The sequence below is a fragment of the Dermacentor variabilis genome, chromosome 2 (genome assembly GCF_050947875.1).
Source record: "Dermacentor variabilis isolate Ectoservices chromosome 2, ASM5094787v1, whole genome shotgun sequence".
In the NCBI taxonomy this organism is placed as follows: Eukaryota; Metazoa; Arthropoda; class Arachnida; order Ixodida; family Ixodidae; genus Dermacentor; species Dermacentor variabilis.
The window spans coordinates 256,504,070-256,525,975 of record NC_134569.1 but is presented as its reverse complement, the minus strand read 5'-3'; the positions used below and the strand labels follow the sequence as shown (position 1 = coordinate 256,525,975).

Here is a 21,906-nt window from a genome sequence, read left to right as displayed (position 1 = left end):
GCACGCGGGCACCAGCGATTACTCGGGAACATTCGATGACTCATGTATAAAAACTGGTGTGCTCGACTCACAGATCAGATTTCGCGATCGCCGTCTGTATTTGCCGCTATGTTGTGCTTTGAGTGCAACTTGCTTTTGTGATGACATCATCCAGCCATTGAAAAGCCGGTGGGCATCTCCTGTGGTCTTAGTGAAGAAAAAGGATGGAAGTCTGCACTTCTGGTCGATTATTGTCACTTGAACAAAATCACCAAGAAAGACGTATACCCCCCTTCCACGGATAGACGACGCATTAGACCGACTCTGCAATGCTAAGTACTTTTTGTTGATGGACCTCAAGATGTATTATCAGCAAATTGAAGTCAACGAAAACGATCGAGAGAAAACTGCGTTTATCATGCCAGATGGCCTCTTCAAGTTCAAAGTGATGCCATTTGGGCTTTGCATTACGCCTGCAAGTTTTCAGAGCGTGATGGACACAGTCTTGGCAGGACAGAAGTGGCAGACTTGTCTTGTCTAATTGGATGACATTGTAGTCTTTGCCACGAATTTCAAAGATCACCTCAGGTGGCTTCAGACAGTTGTAGGGGCAGTCAAGTTATCTGGATTCACTCTGAAGCTCGAAAACTGCCGTTTTGCTTATGAAGAACTTCTCTTCCTAGACCATGTCATCAGCAAATCTGGAGTCCACCCTGATCCATAGAAGACATCTGCCATCGCTAACATTCCATAGCCCACCGTCAAGAAAGAAGGGCACAAATTTCTTAGCTTGTGTGCCTATTACAGGTGCTTCGTCAAAACTTTTTGCATGTCGCGGAGCCATTAACCTTTCTCACGAAATCAGACGCACATTTTAAGTGGGAAATGCTGCATTTGAAGAGCTTAATTGACACCTGCAGTCACCATCAGTACTAGTCCATTTCGATGAAGACGCCAACACCGAAATCCATGCCATCGCAAGTAGCCTAGGCCTTGGCCCCGTCCTAGTCTAAACGAAAGACTGATTTGAATGGGTCATTGCTTATGCTAGTCGGTTGCTGTTGAAAGTGGAAGCCAATTATTCTATGACAAAAAAGGAATGCCTTGCCATCATTTAAGCTACCGTGAAATTCTACCCTTACCTTTATGGCAGGCTTTTTAATGTCGTAAGTGACGACCACGCCTTGTGTTGGCTGGCAAATTTAAAGAACCATTCAGGACGCCTCGCACGATGGAGTTTGAGACTCCAGGAATTTGACATAACCGTCTTCCACAAATCTGGACGGAAGCACTCTGATGCCAACTGCTTATCATGTGCCCCCATTGACCCGCCAGAAACAAACATAATTAAAGACCGAGTTTTAAGCAGGTCATCATCATAGTCCCAGTAGTGATCTTTTGTTAGAAACGGAGTGCTTCGTCGGGGTCAACATAGCACATTGACAAAGTCATGAGCACTGCATGTCAATGGTGGCCAAAAAGCTTGTGGGAGTCAACATTTAAAGAATGCAGGGGGAGGGGTAATAATATTAAGGTATTAAGGTATTACAATAATACCTTAATAGGAAGGCATTTTTATTGTGAAATGTAATTTAAAAAAGTGGCTGTGGTCCAGGCGGCCGATGAAGAGCTGTGCCAGGAGGCCCTGGAAACACTGACACTGGCACTGAGCCTGCAGCCCTCGGCCCTGTCACAGCTGCTGGTGGACCCCGACTGGTCACGCTTTGTGCTCGACCTGCTGCTGCACTGCCCACACAGGTCAGTGAACTTGTGCATTTAAACTTGTTAAGTGGTGTTTTTGTTTCAGAACTAAACTTTACTTCAGGTTGTCAACAAGACATGTTTAGAAGAAGATGGAAACTTGAAATGATGAGTAGTGGTCGAAAAAGGAACATCCCTTTCAGCCAACATTTCGACAAGGGGACTTGTTTATGTCAGGGCAGCAACTGCTTTCCTTAGCAACATTTTAATGTGCACATGGTGCACTCTTCCCCACACTTAGAGGGTGAGGGGAAGGGTAGACAGGGAAGTTGTAACGTAATAGACAGATCGGAAATTACAGGAGGAGGAGGGACAAAGGTAAGTTTGGAGTTATGCGAGTAACGTTGAACAATGGAAAAGGGGGGGGGGGGGTACTGTCTTGGTTTCTATAGAGGAGTGGAGATAAACAGTACTAGGAAAGAATTTACCAATGTAGGTAGGTGCAGCCAATCTGGTGTGTTTGGTTTTCTAAGAAAGCAGGAGCTAGTCAACAAATCTCTCTGGAATTCGAAAGAGGTGGGGAGAGCAGAAGAGTCCCTGGCAGCAAACTGTGTTTGGTCAGAGTCTTTGAATAGCTACAATGGAAAAAGTATTAGGGGTCTCTGATTCGGTGAAGTGTACAAATCAAAACTGCAAGAGCATCCATACACATACGTCCCCCCCAAAAAATAAACTAACCTGAAAAATTAAGGTCTATTGGGTATATTTGTGTCAGTAGTATTGCGAATGCATTCAAGGGCTCCCTTTGAAACATTTATACCTGTTGTTTCGGGTGTACTATTAAGCTTGTGAATGAGATATGACTGTCTATATTTTCTATCTCATGGAGACCAGAAATTTGACTGTAGCATATAAAGTTTAATTTCATCAAAATTGTTTCCTCACAGATAAAAGAGCTGTGCCACTGCTTAAGGAAGTTTCTTGGCCATGTCCGCGCGGTGCCCGTATAGTCTAACATTAATTGGCTCTGTGGTTTCGCCAATATATTTTTTGCGGCACAGTGAACACTCCAACATGTAGATAATGTTTGAACTAGTGCAGGCTGTATTGGATTTCATGCATATAGTCGCTTGCAGTTCTTCTAACTTTTATGTAATAAACATTCCTCCATCTTGCGGGCTCCCGCAGAACTAATTAGCCATTATTCGAATTATGACAACACTATCAGCGTTACTAACTTGAAGATATCTATTGGTCTACCCCCTTTAGCATCAAGACGCATAATTTCGCAACTCTGCCTATTCCATAAATTGTACTATAACCTCCCTGACCTTCGTTCCTTACTTTTATTTCCATCCATTCGCTCATCCCATCATCTATTCAATTCTTTATGTATCCAACGCCTTCATGGTTCTACAAACACTTTCAACAAATCCTTCCTTCCCTCTGCAATAGAACAATGGAACTCGCTCCTGGAATCCATTGTTGTAGAGCGAAACCCTTCGAAATTTAGAGAGTTACGAACCACTCATATTTGCAACTAATTATGCAAAAACCTGTTCTTTTTAATGTCTTTTCAGTTGTTGCCTTTTTTTGCTTTGTACACTACTATTCCTTCGATGTTTGTATTATTGTTTTGTCTCTCGCTTATGTAATAACCCACATGGGGCCCTTAAGGGAATAATAAATTATGATGATGATGATAGCTTTTTTGAAGGTGTTTGCAGGTCTTATAATTCGTAGAAGCACAGGCTGCTATTTTAATAGTGCACTGAGGCGTTAATAAGACTTGTCGTTGGGCAAGTTGGTTCATATTGTGAGGAAATAAATGTACTGTGTGAAATTCAACACAAGGACATAGTAGGACGTAGTAGGAGTAGTAGAAGGGTGTAGCGCTTGTCCGTGTCCCTCACTACACCCTTGTGTTGAATTTCGCACAGTGCATTTATTTTCTCACTGAGGCTTTACTTTTTCCAGTGCTAACACACCCTTAATGTTTCTGTTGCAGCGATATGCGACTCTAGGTACATCCAGGAACACTTTTCTAAGGTGCTCATTGCTTGCTAAAATTGGATAGTATTTCTGTAAAATATTCACATGTGTACGTGTTTATGTTTCTCCGGTGACCGCTGTTCACCAACTAGCAACTGTTAAATGTTATCACTCAGTGCAAGATGGGCCTGCATGATTTGGAACTTCCACAAATGTTATCGTTCATTCTATCTGTTGTGTATGTCCTCGCCAAACCTTGTATTATCAGATTGCTTGTGCGACACAAATAGTGTGGTAGTTTCTGGAAACCATGGGCACCAGTGATTCCACTAGAACCTTCCATGAGCAATATTGTCACCCAGCTATTACAACTAAAACAGTTTACCACCGTCAGATTGGCAAAAAAACGTCTGCCTTTAGCGATGGCTGGTCCTCGGAGAGCGCCCGCGCAACCACGAACTTCATCGTTCTCGCCTTAAGGGTCCCGTGCCATCACGTGCAAACTTATTTCACGTCATTGGTCCCCTCTCAAAAGCGGCCGGCCCGGTCGCTTCAAGGGCAGCGGGTGCGCACTATGGGTAAGAGTGCCAACATAAAAAGACAGAAAAAAAACATACAGGAATGTAAACAATGCTGAAGCGGTTTGTGAGGGTTGCTTATCCCTCGCGTGCGTAGTACAGCTTCATCCATACTACGTGGACAACTTCAGCACGGGGACGGCGTCGGTTCGAACCAGGATCAGAGCTTTGAGGCACCACCTTATAGTTCACATCACTGAGGCAGCGTACAACTTCATACTCCGAGCAAGCTGGCAAGCTTCCTCAGCTTTCTCGGTGAAATCTTCGGCGGTGTCATTCCTTGTGGTTCCGTGGTCTACCGGGAGCATGGCGTCTAAGGGGGTTGTAACACGGCGTCCGTAAACAAGCTCGAATGGTGTAAACTCGGTGGTCCCCTGCACGGCGGTATTGTAAGCAAACGTGACGTATGGCAAAATTTCATCCCATGTTTTGTGTTCCACATCAATGTACATGGAGAGCATGTCGGCTAATGTTCTGTTTAGGCGCTCTGTTAAGCCGTTAGTTTGGGGATGATAAGCTGTGGTCTTTCGGTGGTCGGTGTGCGTCAGTGTGACAACTTGTTGCAATAACTCCGCTGTAAACGCTGCACCACGGTCAGTAGGGAGTACACAGGTGCACCGTGGCGAAGCACGATGTTGTGGATGAAGAAGCTGGCGAATTCAGCAGCAGTTCCCCGTGGCACAGCTTTCGTCTCCGCATAGCGAGTTAAATAGTCAGTTGCCACGATTATCCACTTATTTTGCAAGAATAACGTGGGGAACGGCCCAAGAAGGTCCATTCCCACTTGCTGGAACGGCGCCAGAGGCAGATCCAAAGGCTGAAGGAGGCCGGCAGGCTTGACGGGTGGAACTTTACGCCTCTGACAGTCACGGTACGTTCACACATAGCGCTGAACCGACGAAAATAAGTGTGGCCAATAGTATTTTTGCCGTATGCGCGCTAATGTCCTCGCGAAGCCTAAGTGGCCGGTACAGGGATCACCGTGACATGCCTGTAAAACTTCCTCGCGCAGTGCCGTCGGAACGACGAGAAGGAACGTTTCCTGGCTGTTCTCGAAATTTCTCGTGTACAGGACATCGCTTCGCAGACAGTACGACGTCAATCCTCATGAAAGTGGGCGTGGGACAACAACGTCAGCTCCCTCAAGATATCGGATGATTGGAAGCAGCTCAGAGTCTGCACGTTGATAGTCAGCCATGCACACCACGTCAACGACACCAAGAAACGGCAAATCTAGCTCCAAATCGGAGGATGTCAAGGGAATAGGAGAACGTGACAAGCAGTCAGCGTCGCTATGCTTAGGCCGGATCTGTAGACAACAGTTATGTCGTATTCCTGGAGGTGGAGCCTCCAACGAGCGAGGCAACCTGACGGGTCTCATAGATTGGCAAGCCAGCAGAGCGAGTGGTGATCGCTGATCGCTCGAAATGGCCGTCCGTATAAGTAGGGTCGGAACTTGCTGATGGCCCACACGACTGCTAAGCATTCTTTTTCGATCGTTGAATAATTAGCTTCTGCTTTTGTCAGACTACGACCCGCGTTCGCAATTACACGTTCTGCGCCATATTGCCCTTGAACCAGAATGGCCCCGAGTCCTACGTTGCTGGCGTCGGTGTGTATTTCAGTTGCCGCGGTGTCATCAAAATGCGCCAGCACTGTAGCGGATTGAAGGCGTTTACGCAATTCGGTGAAGGCCTGCTCTTGGTCTTCCGTCCACGCAGAGGGCACATCTTGTCGCATCAGTCTCGTGAGCGGTTCGGCAGTCCCTGAGAAGCCTTCAACGAAACGACGGTAGTAAGTGCAGAGGCCCAGGAACCGCTGAACAGCCTTTTTGTCTTTAGGACGAGGAAACTTGGCAACGGCAGCGAGGTTTTCTGGGTCTGGTCGTACTCCTTGGGAGCTGACCACGTGGCCTAGAAACTTGAGTTCCTGGAAGCCAAAGTAACATTTTTAGGCTTGATGGTGAGGTTGGCCTTGCGTATTGTGGTAAGGACACTTCATAGCCGGGCGAGATGTTCATCGAATGTGCTGGAAAACACAACAACGTCGTCTAGGTACACTAGACACATCTGCCACTTTAGTCCAACGAGTACAGTGTCCATAATTCGTTGGAACGTAGCAGGAGCGGAACAGAGACCAAAAGGCAGCACTTTAAATTCATACAGCCCATCGGGAGTCACAAAGGCGGTTTTTTCACGGTCACGCTCGTCCACTTCGATTTGCCAGTTGCCTGATTTTAGGTCTAACGAAGTAAAGAACTGAGCATGACGCAGACGTTCCAAAGCGTCATCGGTCCATGGCAGGGGATAAACGTCGCGTTTGGCGACTTGGTTAAGCTGTCTGTAGTCAACGCAGAAGCGGAGTCTGTTGTCTTTCTTTTTTACTTGTACAACAGGCGATGGGGGCCCACGGACTTGTCGACGGCTGGAGAACGTCATCGTTTAGCATTTCTTGAACTTGACGCTTAATCGCCTCCCGCTCCATAGGTGACCCACGATACGGATGCTGATGAAGAGGCCGCGCCGACTCCTCTGTAACGATCCGGTATTGCATAACGGAAGTGCACTGGGCTTTGGATTCCGTGGAAAAACAGCCGGAGAATTCTGTCAGTAGGCCCAGCAGCTGATCCTTCTGTACATCTGCTAAGTCAGCATTAATGTGGACGCGGGTATTCAGGCTGGCGTGAGTTGTTGCATCCGGTGAAGTCACTTGTAACATGCCGATGTTGGAGAAATCAGCAATGTCATTCAGGAATGCCACAGCTGTACCTTGAGGGACCTGCTGATACTCATGGCTGAAGTTTGTCAACAAAACTTGCGAGCACTTATGCTGTATTCGAACAAGGCCCCGCGCGATGCAGATGTGTCTTTTGAGCAGCAGTGGGATATTTGCCTCGGCAATACCCTCATAGCCGTCGAATGCATCGCAGGTGATGAGGGTCACTACGCTGCTCCTTGGCGGCACCGTGATGTTCTCGTCAACAATTCTCAAGGCATTGTCATACGTGTCGTCAGTGCTGCTCCCTGCTAAGGCCTGCGCCGTCGAAAGCGTTACCCGCGACTTTTGTAAGTTAATCACAGCTCCATTAGCCTGCAGAAAGTCCATTCCCAGAATTAGGTTCTCGAACAGCTTGGGAGGATAAAGAAATCTCTGAGGTACGTAAACACACGAATGCTCACTCGCGCTGTGCATCTTCCTACCGGGGTTAGCAGATGGCCTCCTGCAGAGCGAATCTGCGACCCAGTCCACTCGGTAGAAACTTTCTTCAGCTTGCAGGCAAGGTCCATGCTCATAACTGAGGTGTTCGCTCCAGTGTCGATTAACGCCGTTATTTCTTCGTTGTCTATGGTGATTGGAATGTTCGACACGTTACCACCTCTCGTAAGGTGTTTGACTCCGTCTGTACGTCTGCGTCGTTCTGTTTTCGTCGTTGTCGTCGTAGTGAAGGATCTTGCGTACGGTCGTCGTCAGCGGCCTCACCTCCGGAGGTCCCTAAACTCAGTTTTCCCGACCCGCTGGCCTAGGCGAGCGGCGTCTCAGAGCGCCGCGAGTAAAGGCTTGGCTTGGTGATGGTGACCTGTAACGAGCAGGAGACGACGAACGAGGCTCCTGCCTTCGCTGATCAACATTGCGACGATTCGTGACGAAACTCTCTATTTCCGGCGGCCGCTCACCAGGTCGTGGACGAGGTGCATTCGGCGAGAATCCACGGAGCCCCGCATGACGATAAGGACACATTCTGTAGATGTGTCCAGCTTCGCCACTATGAAAACAAAGGGGCTTGTAGTCTGTGGTGCGCCAGACGTCGCTCTTCCTAGTCCTTGTTTCGGTGATGTGCGGTGAGCTGCGAGGCGGCATGCAGCTTACGTCCATTTGTTGAGTGGGGTGTACCATGCTGCACGCACTTGAGGGTGGCGGACAGCGTACTGCTTCAGCGTAACTCATTTCGGCGTGCGGTTCCTGCTGTGGTGCCTCGTACTGTCCAGGAATATGGATGGCCTGTCGGACCTCGGCGCGCACCATTTCTGCAATGGAAAGTTGTCCCACAGGGGCAGTGGTCGTCTGCATCTTCTGCAGTTCCTCCTTGACAACAGCCCTGATGTGTTCTCGCAAGGCGCCAACGTTGTTACCGAGGGTAATGGCAGAGATCTCCCTTGAAATCATGGCGTCGTGGTTGTTTTGCCTGGCCCACTGTTGAAGGGCCTTTTCCCATAGTAGTGGCTTCGTCATGGAACTCTGCAAGTGTCGTCGGCGGATTTCGAATGAGGCCAGCAAAGATTTCCTCTTTGACGCCATGCATGAGATGGCGCACCTTCTTTGTTTCAGTCATAGAAGGGTCCGCACGTCTGAAAAGCCGATTCATGTCTTCTACGTACGCCGTCACTTGCTCATTCGGGCCTTGAATTCTTGCCTCCAATGCTAACTCCGCCCTCTCCTTCCTGTCTGCTCTGGCAAAGGCATTGAGGAACTGCCTACGAAATTCTTCCCATGACGTCAGTGTCGCCTTGTGGTTCCCAAACCATGTTTTTGCGGAATCCTCAAGAGCGAAGTACACATAGCGTAGGTTACGCTTGTGGTTCCAGTCGTTGAGATTGGCAACCCGGTCAAAATGGTCAAGCCAGTCATCAGCATCCTCTGAAGCACTTCCATGGAACAGATTCAGAGTCCGAATGTGATTGACGACAACATGCGATGCTGCAGGAGTGGCCGGAGGTGGTTGGTTCGTCATTCTAGTTCGTTCGGGTAGCAGACCGTGCTGTGGCTGGAGTCCCTGGAGACATTGGCTGGCACGTAAGTGCACAGGGGTAAACTCGGCTGAACTACTCGCCGGGCTTAGGTCTGGGGTATGCTCCGGACATCTTAACATCGACCGTACCCCACACGTCCACCAGAAATGTTATCCAGCTATTACAACTAAAACAGTTTACCACTGACAGAATGGCAAAAAAACGTCTGCCTTTAGGGATGGCTGGTCCTCAAAGAGCGTGCGCGCAACCGCGAACTTCGTCGTTCTCGCCTTAAGGGTCCCGTGTCATCACGAGCAAACTTATTTCGCATCAGTATATAAAAGCCGACAAGCTTGACCGGCAGATCAGATTTTTGCCCATCGCCGAATGTGTTAGCCGCTTTCGTTGAGCTTTAAGTGTAACTTGCTTTGGTGAGCACAGGTTTGCGCAGTGAAAAGTTAGTTATTTACAGTTTTGCTACTGTGTTCCTCCCTGTCATTACCACGTGACAGCCGGTGGAGGTGCTTGTGAGTTCATGAACTGGATGCCTCCACAAAACTGCGATCCAAGCCTGCAACCCAATGACTGCACCGACTTCTCTCGGACCATTGAGCAAGTTGCAGGCTACAAAACTTGCCACCGGAGCACGGACTTCTACCTGAGACGACCAAGAAGATTGTGGCCAACTCAACTACCCCATTGGCAGCCCCAGCATCCACCATCGTGCTGCAACAACCCAGTGAGCCACCGACCTTCCGCGGATCACCCTTTGAAGACCCAGAAAAATGGCTGGAAACACACGAAAAGGTTGCTGCATTCACTAACTGCAACTCCTACGACAAGCCACACCATGTTTACTTCTGCTTGGAAGACCCCGCCAGGATGTGGTTTGAGAATCATGAGTCCATCCTCACAATGTGGGACCTGTCTCGCAACGCCCTTTTGAAGACCTAAGTGAGCCCCGTCCACAAAAAGTGAGCTGAAGTGATACTGGAATCCCATGTGCAACACCCAAATGAAAACATTGCTATCTGCACAGAAATGTTCAGCTCATTCTGCCCCGCCGACCCGGACATGTCTGAAGGCAAGAAAATTCACTTCCTGGTGCATGGTGTGAAGCAATACCTTTTTCGATGGATTGATTTGCATTCCACCCAAGACCGTCGCCAATCAATAACAGAAGCCACGTCCATCGAGAAGACACTGGAAATGCGTACCCAGCAATACAACCACCAAGTGCATTCGCCGAAGAGTGAAATTCAGGCACTAGACTTCGATGAACTCCGAGGGACCATCAGAGCCATTGCATGCAAAGAAATGTGCAAGATGTTCCCTTCATCACAGCCTCAAGTAGTTTCTATTGCCGATGTTGCACGTGAGGAGATCCACCAGTCACTTGGAGTACCTAAGCTGACATGCCCTGCCATCACATTGCCCCTCTGCACCCATGCCAGAGCCCGGCAACGCCGCAGTTCTGTTGTCTACTGCTGTTGCCGCCAGCATGCCAACCCGCCACCTTGAACAGCATTCCAAGAAAGACTAACGTTTGGCGCCTCTGATCACCACCCGCTCTGTGATCACTGTTCAGAAGTAGGCCACGTCTGCCGTCGGTGTCCATACGGTGAAATGGGACTACGAGGGTTCGCCGTCAATGCTTCACGCCCACAGAAAGGTGAATGTCCTTGTAATATCGCTGACTACCTTGCCACCACTCAGTGGAGCCCTCGACGACCATCCTGTTCGCCATCACCAAGCTGCTACCTGTTGCCGCAGTGCCGACTATACACTGGACTACCCCAGGGTCAGCCTACAAGCCCATATCCGGAAAACTAAAAGCAGCAACACAATGAGGTTTGGTTGCTGTTCATCGAACTGATGAACATCCTCCGCTTATGACGAAGACACTGAAAAGCTATCTCGATGACGCATCAACGAGATGCTGCCATCCCGGTGAAGCCTAGATGCAAACAATACACTGAATAATCAAGACCTGATGAATGAGGACCTGATGATGTGATGTTCCAGCCACAGGTGAACACGACAGATGCCGTGATCCGATGCCAAGACCAAACTACAACGCACAACAAAGAACAACCGACCTTGACGTGCTTCTCAACAGTCACGCAGTGACTGTTGAGAAGTGACAGTGACTGTTGAAAAGTGTTGAGCAGTGACACAGGAGCCAACTACTCCATCATGGGTGGACCCATCACCACCCAGTTGAAGGAAGTTAAGACTATATGGGAAAGCCCTCAAATTCGGACCATAGGAGGACACCAATTAATGCTGAATGGACTCTGCACAGCAAGAATTACCGTCCATGAGTTCTGTCGTGCCACCTTTGTTATCCTCCAACAGTGTTCACGAGACTTCATTCTTGGCATGGACTTCCTGAACCAACACGGCACAATCATTGACCCTGAAGTTCAGTCGATAATGCTATCTGAAGATCAAGTGGTACCACCGAAGAGCTCTTGTAGTCCTATGCCTTGAGTGTGATTGAAGATCAAGTGAGCATCCCGCCTCCCTCCAGCACTGCAATTTTTGTCGGCACCAAAACACCTGCCGACGTAGAAGCCGTCATCGATGGTGACCAACGTCTACTGCTAGACCATGAAATTTGCGCCGCAAGAGGAAAGCTATATGCTCCATGGAGGAAAGGCAAAAGGGATGCTGGCCAACTTCAGCCAGAAGTTCAAGCACGTCAACAAGGGCATGACAATCGCATACGTCAAGGAAATTGTGGAAACGAGCAGTGCATATGTCCTCTCAGATTCTGTCGCATCTACCTCAATGACCATAGTTCCCGAACTAGTCCTTGACATAAATCCAAGCCTCCCTGTGAGTAAGGAATAACAGCTCGAAGGTCTTCTCCAAGGATACAACAATGGCTTTTCAACGTCATCGAGGATTCAGCAAACACAAGTTGCAGAGCATTGCATAATAACCTGAGAATCTGCTCGACTACTCTGCCAGAGCCCTTACTGAGTCTCTACGCAAGAACGAGAGGCTATAAGGCAACAAGTCGATGAAATGCTGCGCGACAATATCCAGCCGTTGAAAAGCCCGTGGGCATCTCTTGTCGTCTTAGTGAAGAAGGATGGAACTCTGCACTTCCGCATCAGTTATCACCCCCTCCCACGTAACAATATTGTTGTAATATTGTTTTAGCTTCCGTTGACTGCGACTTGAATAACCTTTTAGACACCGAGAAGGGACTACAAGTTTTTAGGTATGTAGATGACTTTCTCGTGATTTTAAACAGTAATACCTTCTAGACGAGTACCTCTGTTATTTATGAAATTTTAAGCCCCTTTAGGCTGCATGGAAAAGGCCCAGTCTTTACTTATGAACTTTCTGACAATGACACCTTGCAGTTTTTAGATATTAACATGTTTTTAGTGGGTTCCACATTTGCTGGAAATACTCTTCGTGAGCTCGTAAAAAACTCTTACCATAAGATCCAGCACATAGTAAGGTGATAAAACGAGCAATCACAACACAATGTCTTGAGTCAGTGCTGGCGAAGTCTTGTGCTCACTTGGCTCAGGATAGCTTCAATTGCCAGATTGAGCGCCTACAGGTGGCTGGCTTCCCCCATTCGATTTTGACAGCTGTGTCCGAGACTCTCCTTCAGAAACTGAGGGGTAGAAAAATGCCTCGGGCAGGTTATATGAACAAGAAAGCCGGAAGTGGTGCCCTACATTCACAGGGTTGCGCACAACCTGAAAAAGTTGGCAAAGAGGAAGGCGTTGTCATCCTCGTGTTGCGGGAGCAGGTCAATGGAGGCGCGTGACAGGCAGTTGGCATCAGAGTGCTTCCGTCCCGACTTCTAGACGACAGTGATGTCAAATTCCTGGAGTCTCAGACTCCATCATGCGAGGCATCCTGATCGGTCCTTTAAATTTACCACCCAGCACAAGGCACAGTGGTTGCTTACAACTTTGAAGGGCCGGCCATAGAGGTAAGGATGGAATTTTGTGGTAATCCAAACGATAGCACTGCATTCTTTTTCCGTCATTGAATAATTGACTTCCGCTTTCGACAGCGACTGGCTAGTGTAAGCAATAACCCTTTCATATCCGTCTTTCCTTTGGACTAGGACAGCGCCGAGACCTAGGCTACTTGTGTCGGTGTGGATTTCGGGGTCAAGGTCTTCGTCGAAGTGAGCGAGCACTGGTGGTGACTGCATGTGCTGTTTAAGTTCTTGGAAGGTTTCAGCTTGCAGCGCTTGCCATTTGAAATCAACATAAGAAATTTCGTAAGAAAGGTTAATGGCTCAGCGATGCATGAAAAGTTCATGACGAAGCGCCTGTAATAGGCACACAAGCAAAGGAATCTACGCACTCCTTTCTTGTCCGTGGGCTGTGGGAAGTTAGCGATGGCAGATATCTTTTGTGGATCAGGGCGTACTCCAGATTTGCTGATGATGTGGCCCAAGAACAGGAGCTTGTCGTAAATGAAGCAGTACTTTTACAGCTACAGAGTGAACCCTGATGACTTTATGGTCTCTAGCACTGTCCCAAGTCACCTTAGGTGATCATTGAAATTCCCAGCGAATACAGCGACATCATCTAAGAAGACGAGACAGGCTGGCCACTTCAAGATTGCTAACATGTCCATCACGCGCTGGAACATTCTTCTGGCTAGGGTTGCGGGGACACCGGAAGTTCTGGTACTTCTAGTGACCGCTGAATTTCCTCTCGGACAATGTCGGCAATCAAATTAACTTGGAGCTGCGATGCTGGGAACAACTTCCGGAGTTCTTTTCGCATAACTGCCTTTATCGTCTCCCACAAATCATTCGAGCAGAGTGCTTGAAGGTCTGCATTGTCTGGCATCAAGCGGCGGTTGTACTACCTAGTACGCATTCCAACAGTTTTCTCAACCGTCGTTTACTCGGTCGAAAACTCGGCTACAGTCTTTGATGGGTTGCGGTTAAAGTAGAACTAAAAGCTCTTGCTTCTTCTCAAACACGTCCAGGTCGGCGTGGCGGCACAGGCAGGTCATCTCTTCTGTGTTGTATACCGCAATGCTCTCATTTGGGAGCTGCGCACGGGATTCCGGTATCACCTCAGCCCTCTCTTTGCGGATGACACTCTTGAAGGTGTTCAAGAAACTGCTGCGAAAGAGGTCCCATGTTGTCAGGGTGAACTTGTGGTTCTCAAACCACGTCCTGGCGGCGTCTTACAAGCAGAAGTAAACATGGTGCAGCTTGTCATCGTAGTTCCAGTTTTTGAAGGTAGTGACTCTTTCATACATTTCCAGCCAGCTTTCTGGGTCTTACAAATGACGATTCATCGAAGGCCGGTGGTTCCCTGGGCTGCTGCAACACGATGGGTTTAGGTGGAACTAGAGCTGTCATCTTGGCTGCTGTCGTGGCCATGCACTTCCTGGTCTTCTCAGGTCTGTGCTCTGGGGGCAGGTGTTGTAGCCTGCGGCTTGCTTGATGCCCTGGCACCGTGCTGGTGTTGTCTCCGTGGTCCGGGCTTGGATCATAACTTGTCGGAGGCGTCCAGTACATCCACGCAAAGCATCTCCACCAGACATCATGTGGTAGTGACAGTCAAGGACACAGTAACAAAATTTGTGAATGGCAGAACTAGCTTTATTGTGTGAACCTGTGCCCAGAAAAACAGGCTACACTAAAAGCTCAACGAAAGGGGCGAACACAGTCGGCGATCGACGAAAATCTGGTCTGGGTGACAAGCGCGTCGGCTTTTATACATGAGTCAACGAAGGTTCTAGAGCAATTGCTGGTGCCCGCGTGGCTTCCGGAAAGTATCACATGAGTCGCATCGCTCATACAATCAGATTACAGAAGCTTCGGTGACAACATAACAGGTAGAACCATCGATAACATTCGAGAAACTTCCTATACATGCAGGTGCGTCCTGCACTGAGCGATAACGTTTAACATTTGTTGGCCAGTGAAAAGTGGTCACCGGGTAAAGATAAACAAGTAGACGTGTCAATATTGTTATATGTTGGGGTGCAAAAATGCTTTCTTTCCATCTCCTATGCAGAATGTGAATGAGTGCCAAGCGAACGATAACAAATAAGCGAGAATTGCTAGCAAAGTGAACAAGTTTGGACTTCCCTGGGTGAATAGGAAAGGGAACCACCGCAGACCATGTTTCATGGAAATGTATCTGTGAAATCTAAGTAGTTTTCTTGTTATTTTTTGCAGAAATCAGTTATTACAGGAAAGGATGAGTGAAACGTACGCTAGCGCATAGTTGCTAACCTAAATGCACTCTGATGCAAGCAGTTGTGTGAGGTCAACATCGTGCGTCAGCCTGCCGCACAAGTATTTCTTTTCTATTAATTCGCGCTTCAAAGAAAGTGAGAAGCAGAAAGGGCATTGGTGTTGGTGGAAAGAGCCCTGGCCTGGTTCCTCGCAGTCTTCATACTGTGGCCACTGTGGGCACTGTGGTAGGCAAGTTATAAGATATATGTGGTGTAAATTACTATAGTAGTAATGCAGGGTGGAATATACCTTGTCGTCGTTTTGCGTGTTTTTTCAGGAGCGCTGTACCCTTGTCATGTTATAAAGTCTCATTCTATTTTTGTTTGACTATCACATGAAGAAATAGTGCAGTGCCTTTGCTAGATTGGTTATCTAAAGCTTTGTCAATTTATGTGTTGGATTCACAAACAGTTTTTAAGACCAAAATACTTGTTGATGCAAAGCACATGATTCACGCTACACAAAACAAGAGGCAGATACACACAGAGAGGTTGTGTAATGATTGAAACATTGGTCACACTTGCTCGATAGAAGAGAAAGAATACTTGAGATGTGCACCTCAACAAACAATCTCGCACAAGCTAGGAAAGAACAACGAGATGAGTATAACACATTTAATCTCTTTATCACAGATTTTATTACAGCTCGCTAAGCCGCCCACCTTACATCACACCATCATCTTCACACATGTCACATCGCACCAGCCATGAACTCCTCAAGTTTCTCGTCCCCAAACATGAACTGTCACTTGTCAAGCTTCATTTTTTCCTTGGACTGCCAAAGACTGAAACAACCTACCCTTCAATGTCCCTGCTATCACATGTCGTTCAGAATTTCTGGAAACCGTTCAAACTTGTATTTCAACCTAACACCTGTCTTTTCTTGTGTATACATGTTAAACACCCCTTATGGAGTATTAAAAGTAATAAAATGATATAAAGCTTAACGCAGCCTGTAAACGTCGAGGATAAGACCAAAGTAAAAAGAAAACAAAACATCCGCAGCGCACAATGTTCTGAAACTGGAAATGGCTTACAATTTCCAACATGATGTTTGAAGTGCAGCAGTAGCGTGCTTCTTACTGCTTGGCACACGGCTGCGGTACCACGTGCAGACTTTGCCCACATTTATCTCGCCAGCCTTAGAGGCCGGCACTACCTCTGGTAGACCTTAACCCAGAGAGAAGATAGGCCGTGTGGCTAGTGCTTCTGGTAGGCTTTGTCCAAGGCCCCCTCAGCAGCAACTACACTAAGTGCGGGTCCACGGTAGAGGGAGCTCTACTGCCAGCATGGTCCCCCCCCGCAATCTTGCCTCTTCTTTCTTCTTGAGTTAATTATTGCGTCAGTGCCACCTACCGTAGGCTCGCCTTCCTCAATTTCGTTCACCTTCTCCACAAGTTCACAGTGCCACAGAGTTCTAACTCGCGACATACAAGTCACAGCCTAAAAAGATACTACTCTTTTGGTCTATCCATCACAATATGCCGATGGAGGCAAAAGGCTTAGCACATTAGAAACAGAACAAAAGAACACAGACGACGCACACATTTGGCGCCAAGTTTCAACAGTGAGTATTTATTGCAGGATCACAGCGTATATATATACACCCTTCTCCCGCATGCATTAGAACACAAGGCTCCAAGCAACCTGACAGTGTCTCTCATGGCAAAATGGGCAATGTGCGTTTAAGAATCATGCCAATCACCTAAATTTCACCTCCTTTCGTGATAATGAGATGGATGGTTTCCTGATCCAAGACCCACTGAAGGTGGCGATGTGATATGCTTCAATGATGAGCCTGGTCATCTCGTTAAGCCTTTTTCCTAGGATCACAGTATCTTTAAATAGAGGCCGGCAGGGGTATCTTTTGCAATGCTGTGCAAGAAAACCATCGACCTGTTCTTTGTTTAGGTTGCTGTTATGCTCTCTTAGCCTATCATTAAGGCATCGTCCGGCCTGGCCGATGTAGCAAGCTCCAGCATATTTGATGGTCATTCACAATAACCTGTAGGTCGAAAAACCGTATGGCGCCGCCCTTAGGTAACTCAAAGGTAATCTCGAGCAGCCTAAGGCACTCTCGTACAACATGTCGTACACTGTCACATTCCTGCTCAAGATCTTGGTACTTTCAATCAAGGACGAGCAGGAAATCATAACATATCGAAATACTTTAAGAAAATTTGAATCTTTCAAACTTTCATCTATAAGCATCTGTCTAACATGCCTAGATATAGATTACTTAAGACTGGGGTAAGGTAGGAACCGATGCACCTTTCATTTTTCTGCATGTGCGGTATGCCATTCCAAGTCACAAAGGTAGACGACAAATAAAAGCCTAAAGGTTCTAAAAAGTTAGCCACAGAAATTTCTGCTTCATTTTGAAACCTCACAACGCCAACATAGAAACCTCACGTCATCCTTGATTGTAACTACATGTACCAATATCTTGAGCAGGAATGTTACAGTGCACTATGCGCTGTACAAAAGCCTCTTCGGCCGCTTGAGATTACCTTTGAGTTACCTAATGACGGTGCCATACGGTTTTTAGACCTACAGATTATTGTAAATGACCATCAAATATGCTGGTGTTATCATCCACACGCTAGGAAACCATTTCTCTCATTTCGTTCCGCTTTAAGCAGGTCAAGAGAGGCATCATAAAGATGTTCTTAATCAATGCTCTAAAGAAATCGTACCAGTATCTAATCAATGTAAACTTCACAGAACAAGTGAAACGCATTCGTGACTCTGGATACCCTAGCGACATCATCGTATCGGCAGCTGAGGAATTACTGAGGGAACTTCAATGAAAAGTTTCCTCACCATTGTGCCCCAGTACAGAGAAGAATAGCATAGCAGTCATACCGTAGATTCATGGATTATCGCATCAACTCAAGAAAAAGGCACTACGCGATAACATCCTTGTGGCGTTTCCAGCACCTAACAAATTAAGTAGTCTATGTAGAAAGACCATTCCAATAGGTACAAAGAAGGCAACCTACGAAAAAAATCACTTGAATAAGCTTGTAGGGTGTATAACAGGTGTCTACCAGATACCTACAACCTGCGGAGCTTGCTACATTGGCCAGACCAGATGATGCCTTAAGAGGAAGCTTTAGGTCGGGCCCAACTCCGACGCAGCCTATTCAAACACATGTAAAACGCGAAAGCGTTTTTATGAGATAACCCCTGGACCGATTTTAAGGAAATTTGTTGCATGTGACAGAAAAGTTAAATTCGAGTGACTGTTCGAAGCGGAATTTCGATTTAGGGCTTGAATTTTGTTAAAAATATTTTCAAATATCTGACAGTTTGAAAAAAATAGAAGCACGAAGTTTACAAATTCATAGCTCTGCATCAATAACAGATATCATGGTTGTGTAAATGGCATCCATTAGATCATTGAAAGCGAACAAATTTGAAATGTCATTTTACATCTTACATGAATTTGTTACATTGTTGACAAGGGTTCTGCAAAAGATATATTTCCATATTACTGAATTTTTTTATATTCATGTGTAACATATCAGTTTGTCCACTTTAAATGTACTATTAGATGAAATTCACAGAATTGTAGTATCATTTTTCGTTGTTGAGTCACAGAGTTGTAAACTTGACAGTTTCGTTTTCTGAAAATTTTCGATTTATGCAAATTTTTTATTAAATATTTACGACCTAACTCAAAAATTCGAAACCAACAGTCACTAGATTTTAAGTTTGCCTTTTAAATGTAACATGCCTCGTCAAATTTAGTGCAGTGGTTGCCGAGAAAAACGTATTCTCCTTTTACATGTATTTTGATGGGAGCCCCCGAGCTAAAGCTTCCTCTTAAAGGGACACTAAAGCAAAACAATAAATTAATTTGGTCTAATAAACCATTGTTTGAGAACCCTGCAGGCAGTCATTTCAAGATAATAGTTTTGTGAAGAAGAAGACGCGTCTGGGGGCACACCTGCATCGCCAACGCGCGGCTCGGCTTATGCCGTTGATTGCTGGTGTCTTTTGGACAGTGCTTCGGGCTCTCTCGCCGTTCCCTGTCACTGTGCTTCTGCATAAGGAGCTGCAAATAAACCTCTTCTCAATTGGTGGAGGTGCTGGGATTCAAACCCGTCACTTCAAACCCTGGAGCTGCAATCAAGAACGCTACTGCCCGCCATCACCGACAGCTCATCCCAAACGGCGCCGCCGCCACAGTCCATTGCCTACACCGGCGTTCCACGACAACGGGACTCCAAGATCTTCAGCGGTGCAGACGAAGACATAGAAGACTGGTTCGCGTCATATGAACGGGTGAGCGTGCACAACAAGTGGGATGATCCAGCGAAGTTAACCCACGTCATCTTTTATCTGGCTGGTGTTGCCCAACTCTGCTTTCACAACCACGAAAGTGACGTACCCACATGGTCAGTTTTCAAGACATCCTTTATGGAAGTGTTCGGCTGACCCGCTGTTCGCAAGCTGCGCACTCAACAACGCTAGCGTGGCCTAGCACAGCAGATGGCAGAAACGTTCACACGCTACATTGAAGATGTCGTGGACCTTTGTAAACGGGTCAACGGCATGCCCAAAGCTGAGTGAATTCACCATAGTTTAAAGGCATTGATGACGGCTCATTCCAGATGCTCCTAGCCAGGAATCCGCGCACCATTTCCGAAGTTGTCAGCCTATGCCAAAGTTATGATGAGTTAAGGAAGCACCGCGCTTCAACTCGGCATGCTATGGGAAGCAATGACTCGTTGGCGAGCCTTGATAGCATGTACTACCTATCCTCATTCTTTCGACGGGTCAAAGACTTTGTGCGTGAGGAAGTTGCCTGCCAACTTTCCTTAGTCCCCTTCACTCAGGAGCCCACGTCCCGTCTTCCAAACACGCTCCGCACCCTCATTTCCGAAAAGGTCACTCAAGTTGTCCCTTCCGCACACCATCAGCCGCCTGCAGCCGCGAATCTCGACTCTGCGCTGGCGGTGCAGCCTGCCGTCATGCCTCTCACCTAAGCGCAGGCAGTGCGCAGGCCTCCGCCAGCATCTTTCTCGACCCAGTTCCAACCGGTGCCATCGGAAGCCCATGCTGCATCTTGTACCATACCGAGAGCTAATCCTTGGAGAATGCCTGACAATCGTCCCATCTGTTATTCTTGCACTCCCAGACACGTCGCCTGATATTTCCGCTGTCGCCCTCAAGCGTTCGGCGATGCCTCTTGGCCCTTCCAGTACAGCAGCCAGCCCTTTCACTTCGATTATTACATGAGAAAATGAAGGTCGAAGTATCAGTATTTGAATTTTGCACCAAAACCCAGACGCCGGTAAGTTATTGTGACATCAGGGATTCCAAAGTATGTTTTTGCATTAGGGCCACATTAGCTGAGTAAAGCTTGCTGGAACTTGCTATGTTTAATATCTGATTCCTTTAGAACACAATGTAGTCAATCTGTATCGCTATATAAGTAAGCAGGCCCTAGAAGATACCATCAAAATCCATGACGTCACAGCGACCAGGTGTGGAAATTTCAAGGAGGCATCACCACCCATCTTTCGTTCTTCGTTCTTGCGCCTTTCCTGGCTTACCAAACGTCTTATTGTGGTAAGAGTGGTGTTTTCAGTGTCGTAGAAAAGTAATTTATTTATGCAGAAGAAATCATTCTTCTCTTTAGTGTCCCTTTATTGACAGGCTAAAAGAGCATAATAGCAATCTAAACAAAGAGCAGGTCAATGGTTTTCTTGCACATCATTGCAAAAGATGCACCGGCCAGCCTCTCTTTAAAAATACAGTGATCCTAGGAAAAAGGCTTAACGAGATGACCAGGCTCATCATTGAAGCATGTCACATCACCACCTTCAGTGGGTCTTGTATCAGCAAACCATCCATCTCATTATCACTAAAAGAGGTGGAATTTATTCTTTAACACAGGTTTCCCATTCTGCCATGAGAGACACTATCAGGTTGCTCGGAGCACGTGTTCTAATGCATGTGGGAGAAGGGTATATATATACGCTGTGATCCCGCAATAAATACTCGTTGAAAGTTAGCGCTAAACGTGCATGTTGTCAGTGTTCTTCTTTTGTCCTGTTTCTGATGCACTGCGCCTTTTGGCTCCATCACGATATACCAACAAGCCCAACGTGCAACTTTAGTCAACACAATATCCCCCTTTCAAGGAAGTTGCCTAAACTACTAAAAGAAAAAAAAGAAACTTTTCAAACAGTGTACAATACAAGAAAAAAACAAAACATGGGCGGTATTCCTATACAAAACACTTGTTACATATGGCTGTCAAGTTCCATCACAGATTGATGCACAAGAAAAAGAAAATATGCTAGGCTTGTGCGAATTTCTTATATTTTCAAATATTGTTCACATGTTATTCAAACAAATTATTTGTAGTTGCCATACACCTTTGCTAGAGCTGTATTGACTCTATGAATAGATCTGCATCAACGTGGCACTAAGCCACAACTATGGTGGCCGACACCCGGAGAAATGGCCATGGCCAGCACGACTGTGCCCAAATGGGCCTATTGTCATGTGCACAAGCTAGACTGAGGATTGCGCAAGCGTGCCTACCAAGTTCATCTGCACTCTTACAGAAGATGAATGAACAACAAGGGATAAACTGCCCGCTCCATGCAGTGAAGGTTGCAATATGCTCCCATGGCCTCAGTCCCACAACAATTTGAACTATT

The 21,906-nt window shown here is 46.9% G+C and overlaps 1 protein-coding gene across 14 annotated transcripts in view; it reads left to right on the top strand.

Moving 5' to 3' along the window:
* The window catches only part of faf (ubiquitin carboxyl-terminal hydrolase-like faf), an 819,194-nt gene that overhangs the window by 611,804 nt on the left and 185,484 nt on the right, over nucleotides 1-21,906 (top strand). For all 14 annotated transcript variants that reach the window (XM_075682882.1, XM_075682878.1, XM_075682872.1 and 11 more), the window contains one exon: nucleotides 1,595-1,737. In XM_075682882.1, the coding sequence (XP_075538997.1) occupies nucleotides 1,595-1,737 (143 nt within the window). The remainder of the gene's footprint in view (nucleotides 1-1,594; nucleotides 1,738-21,906) is intronic.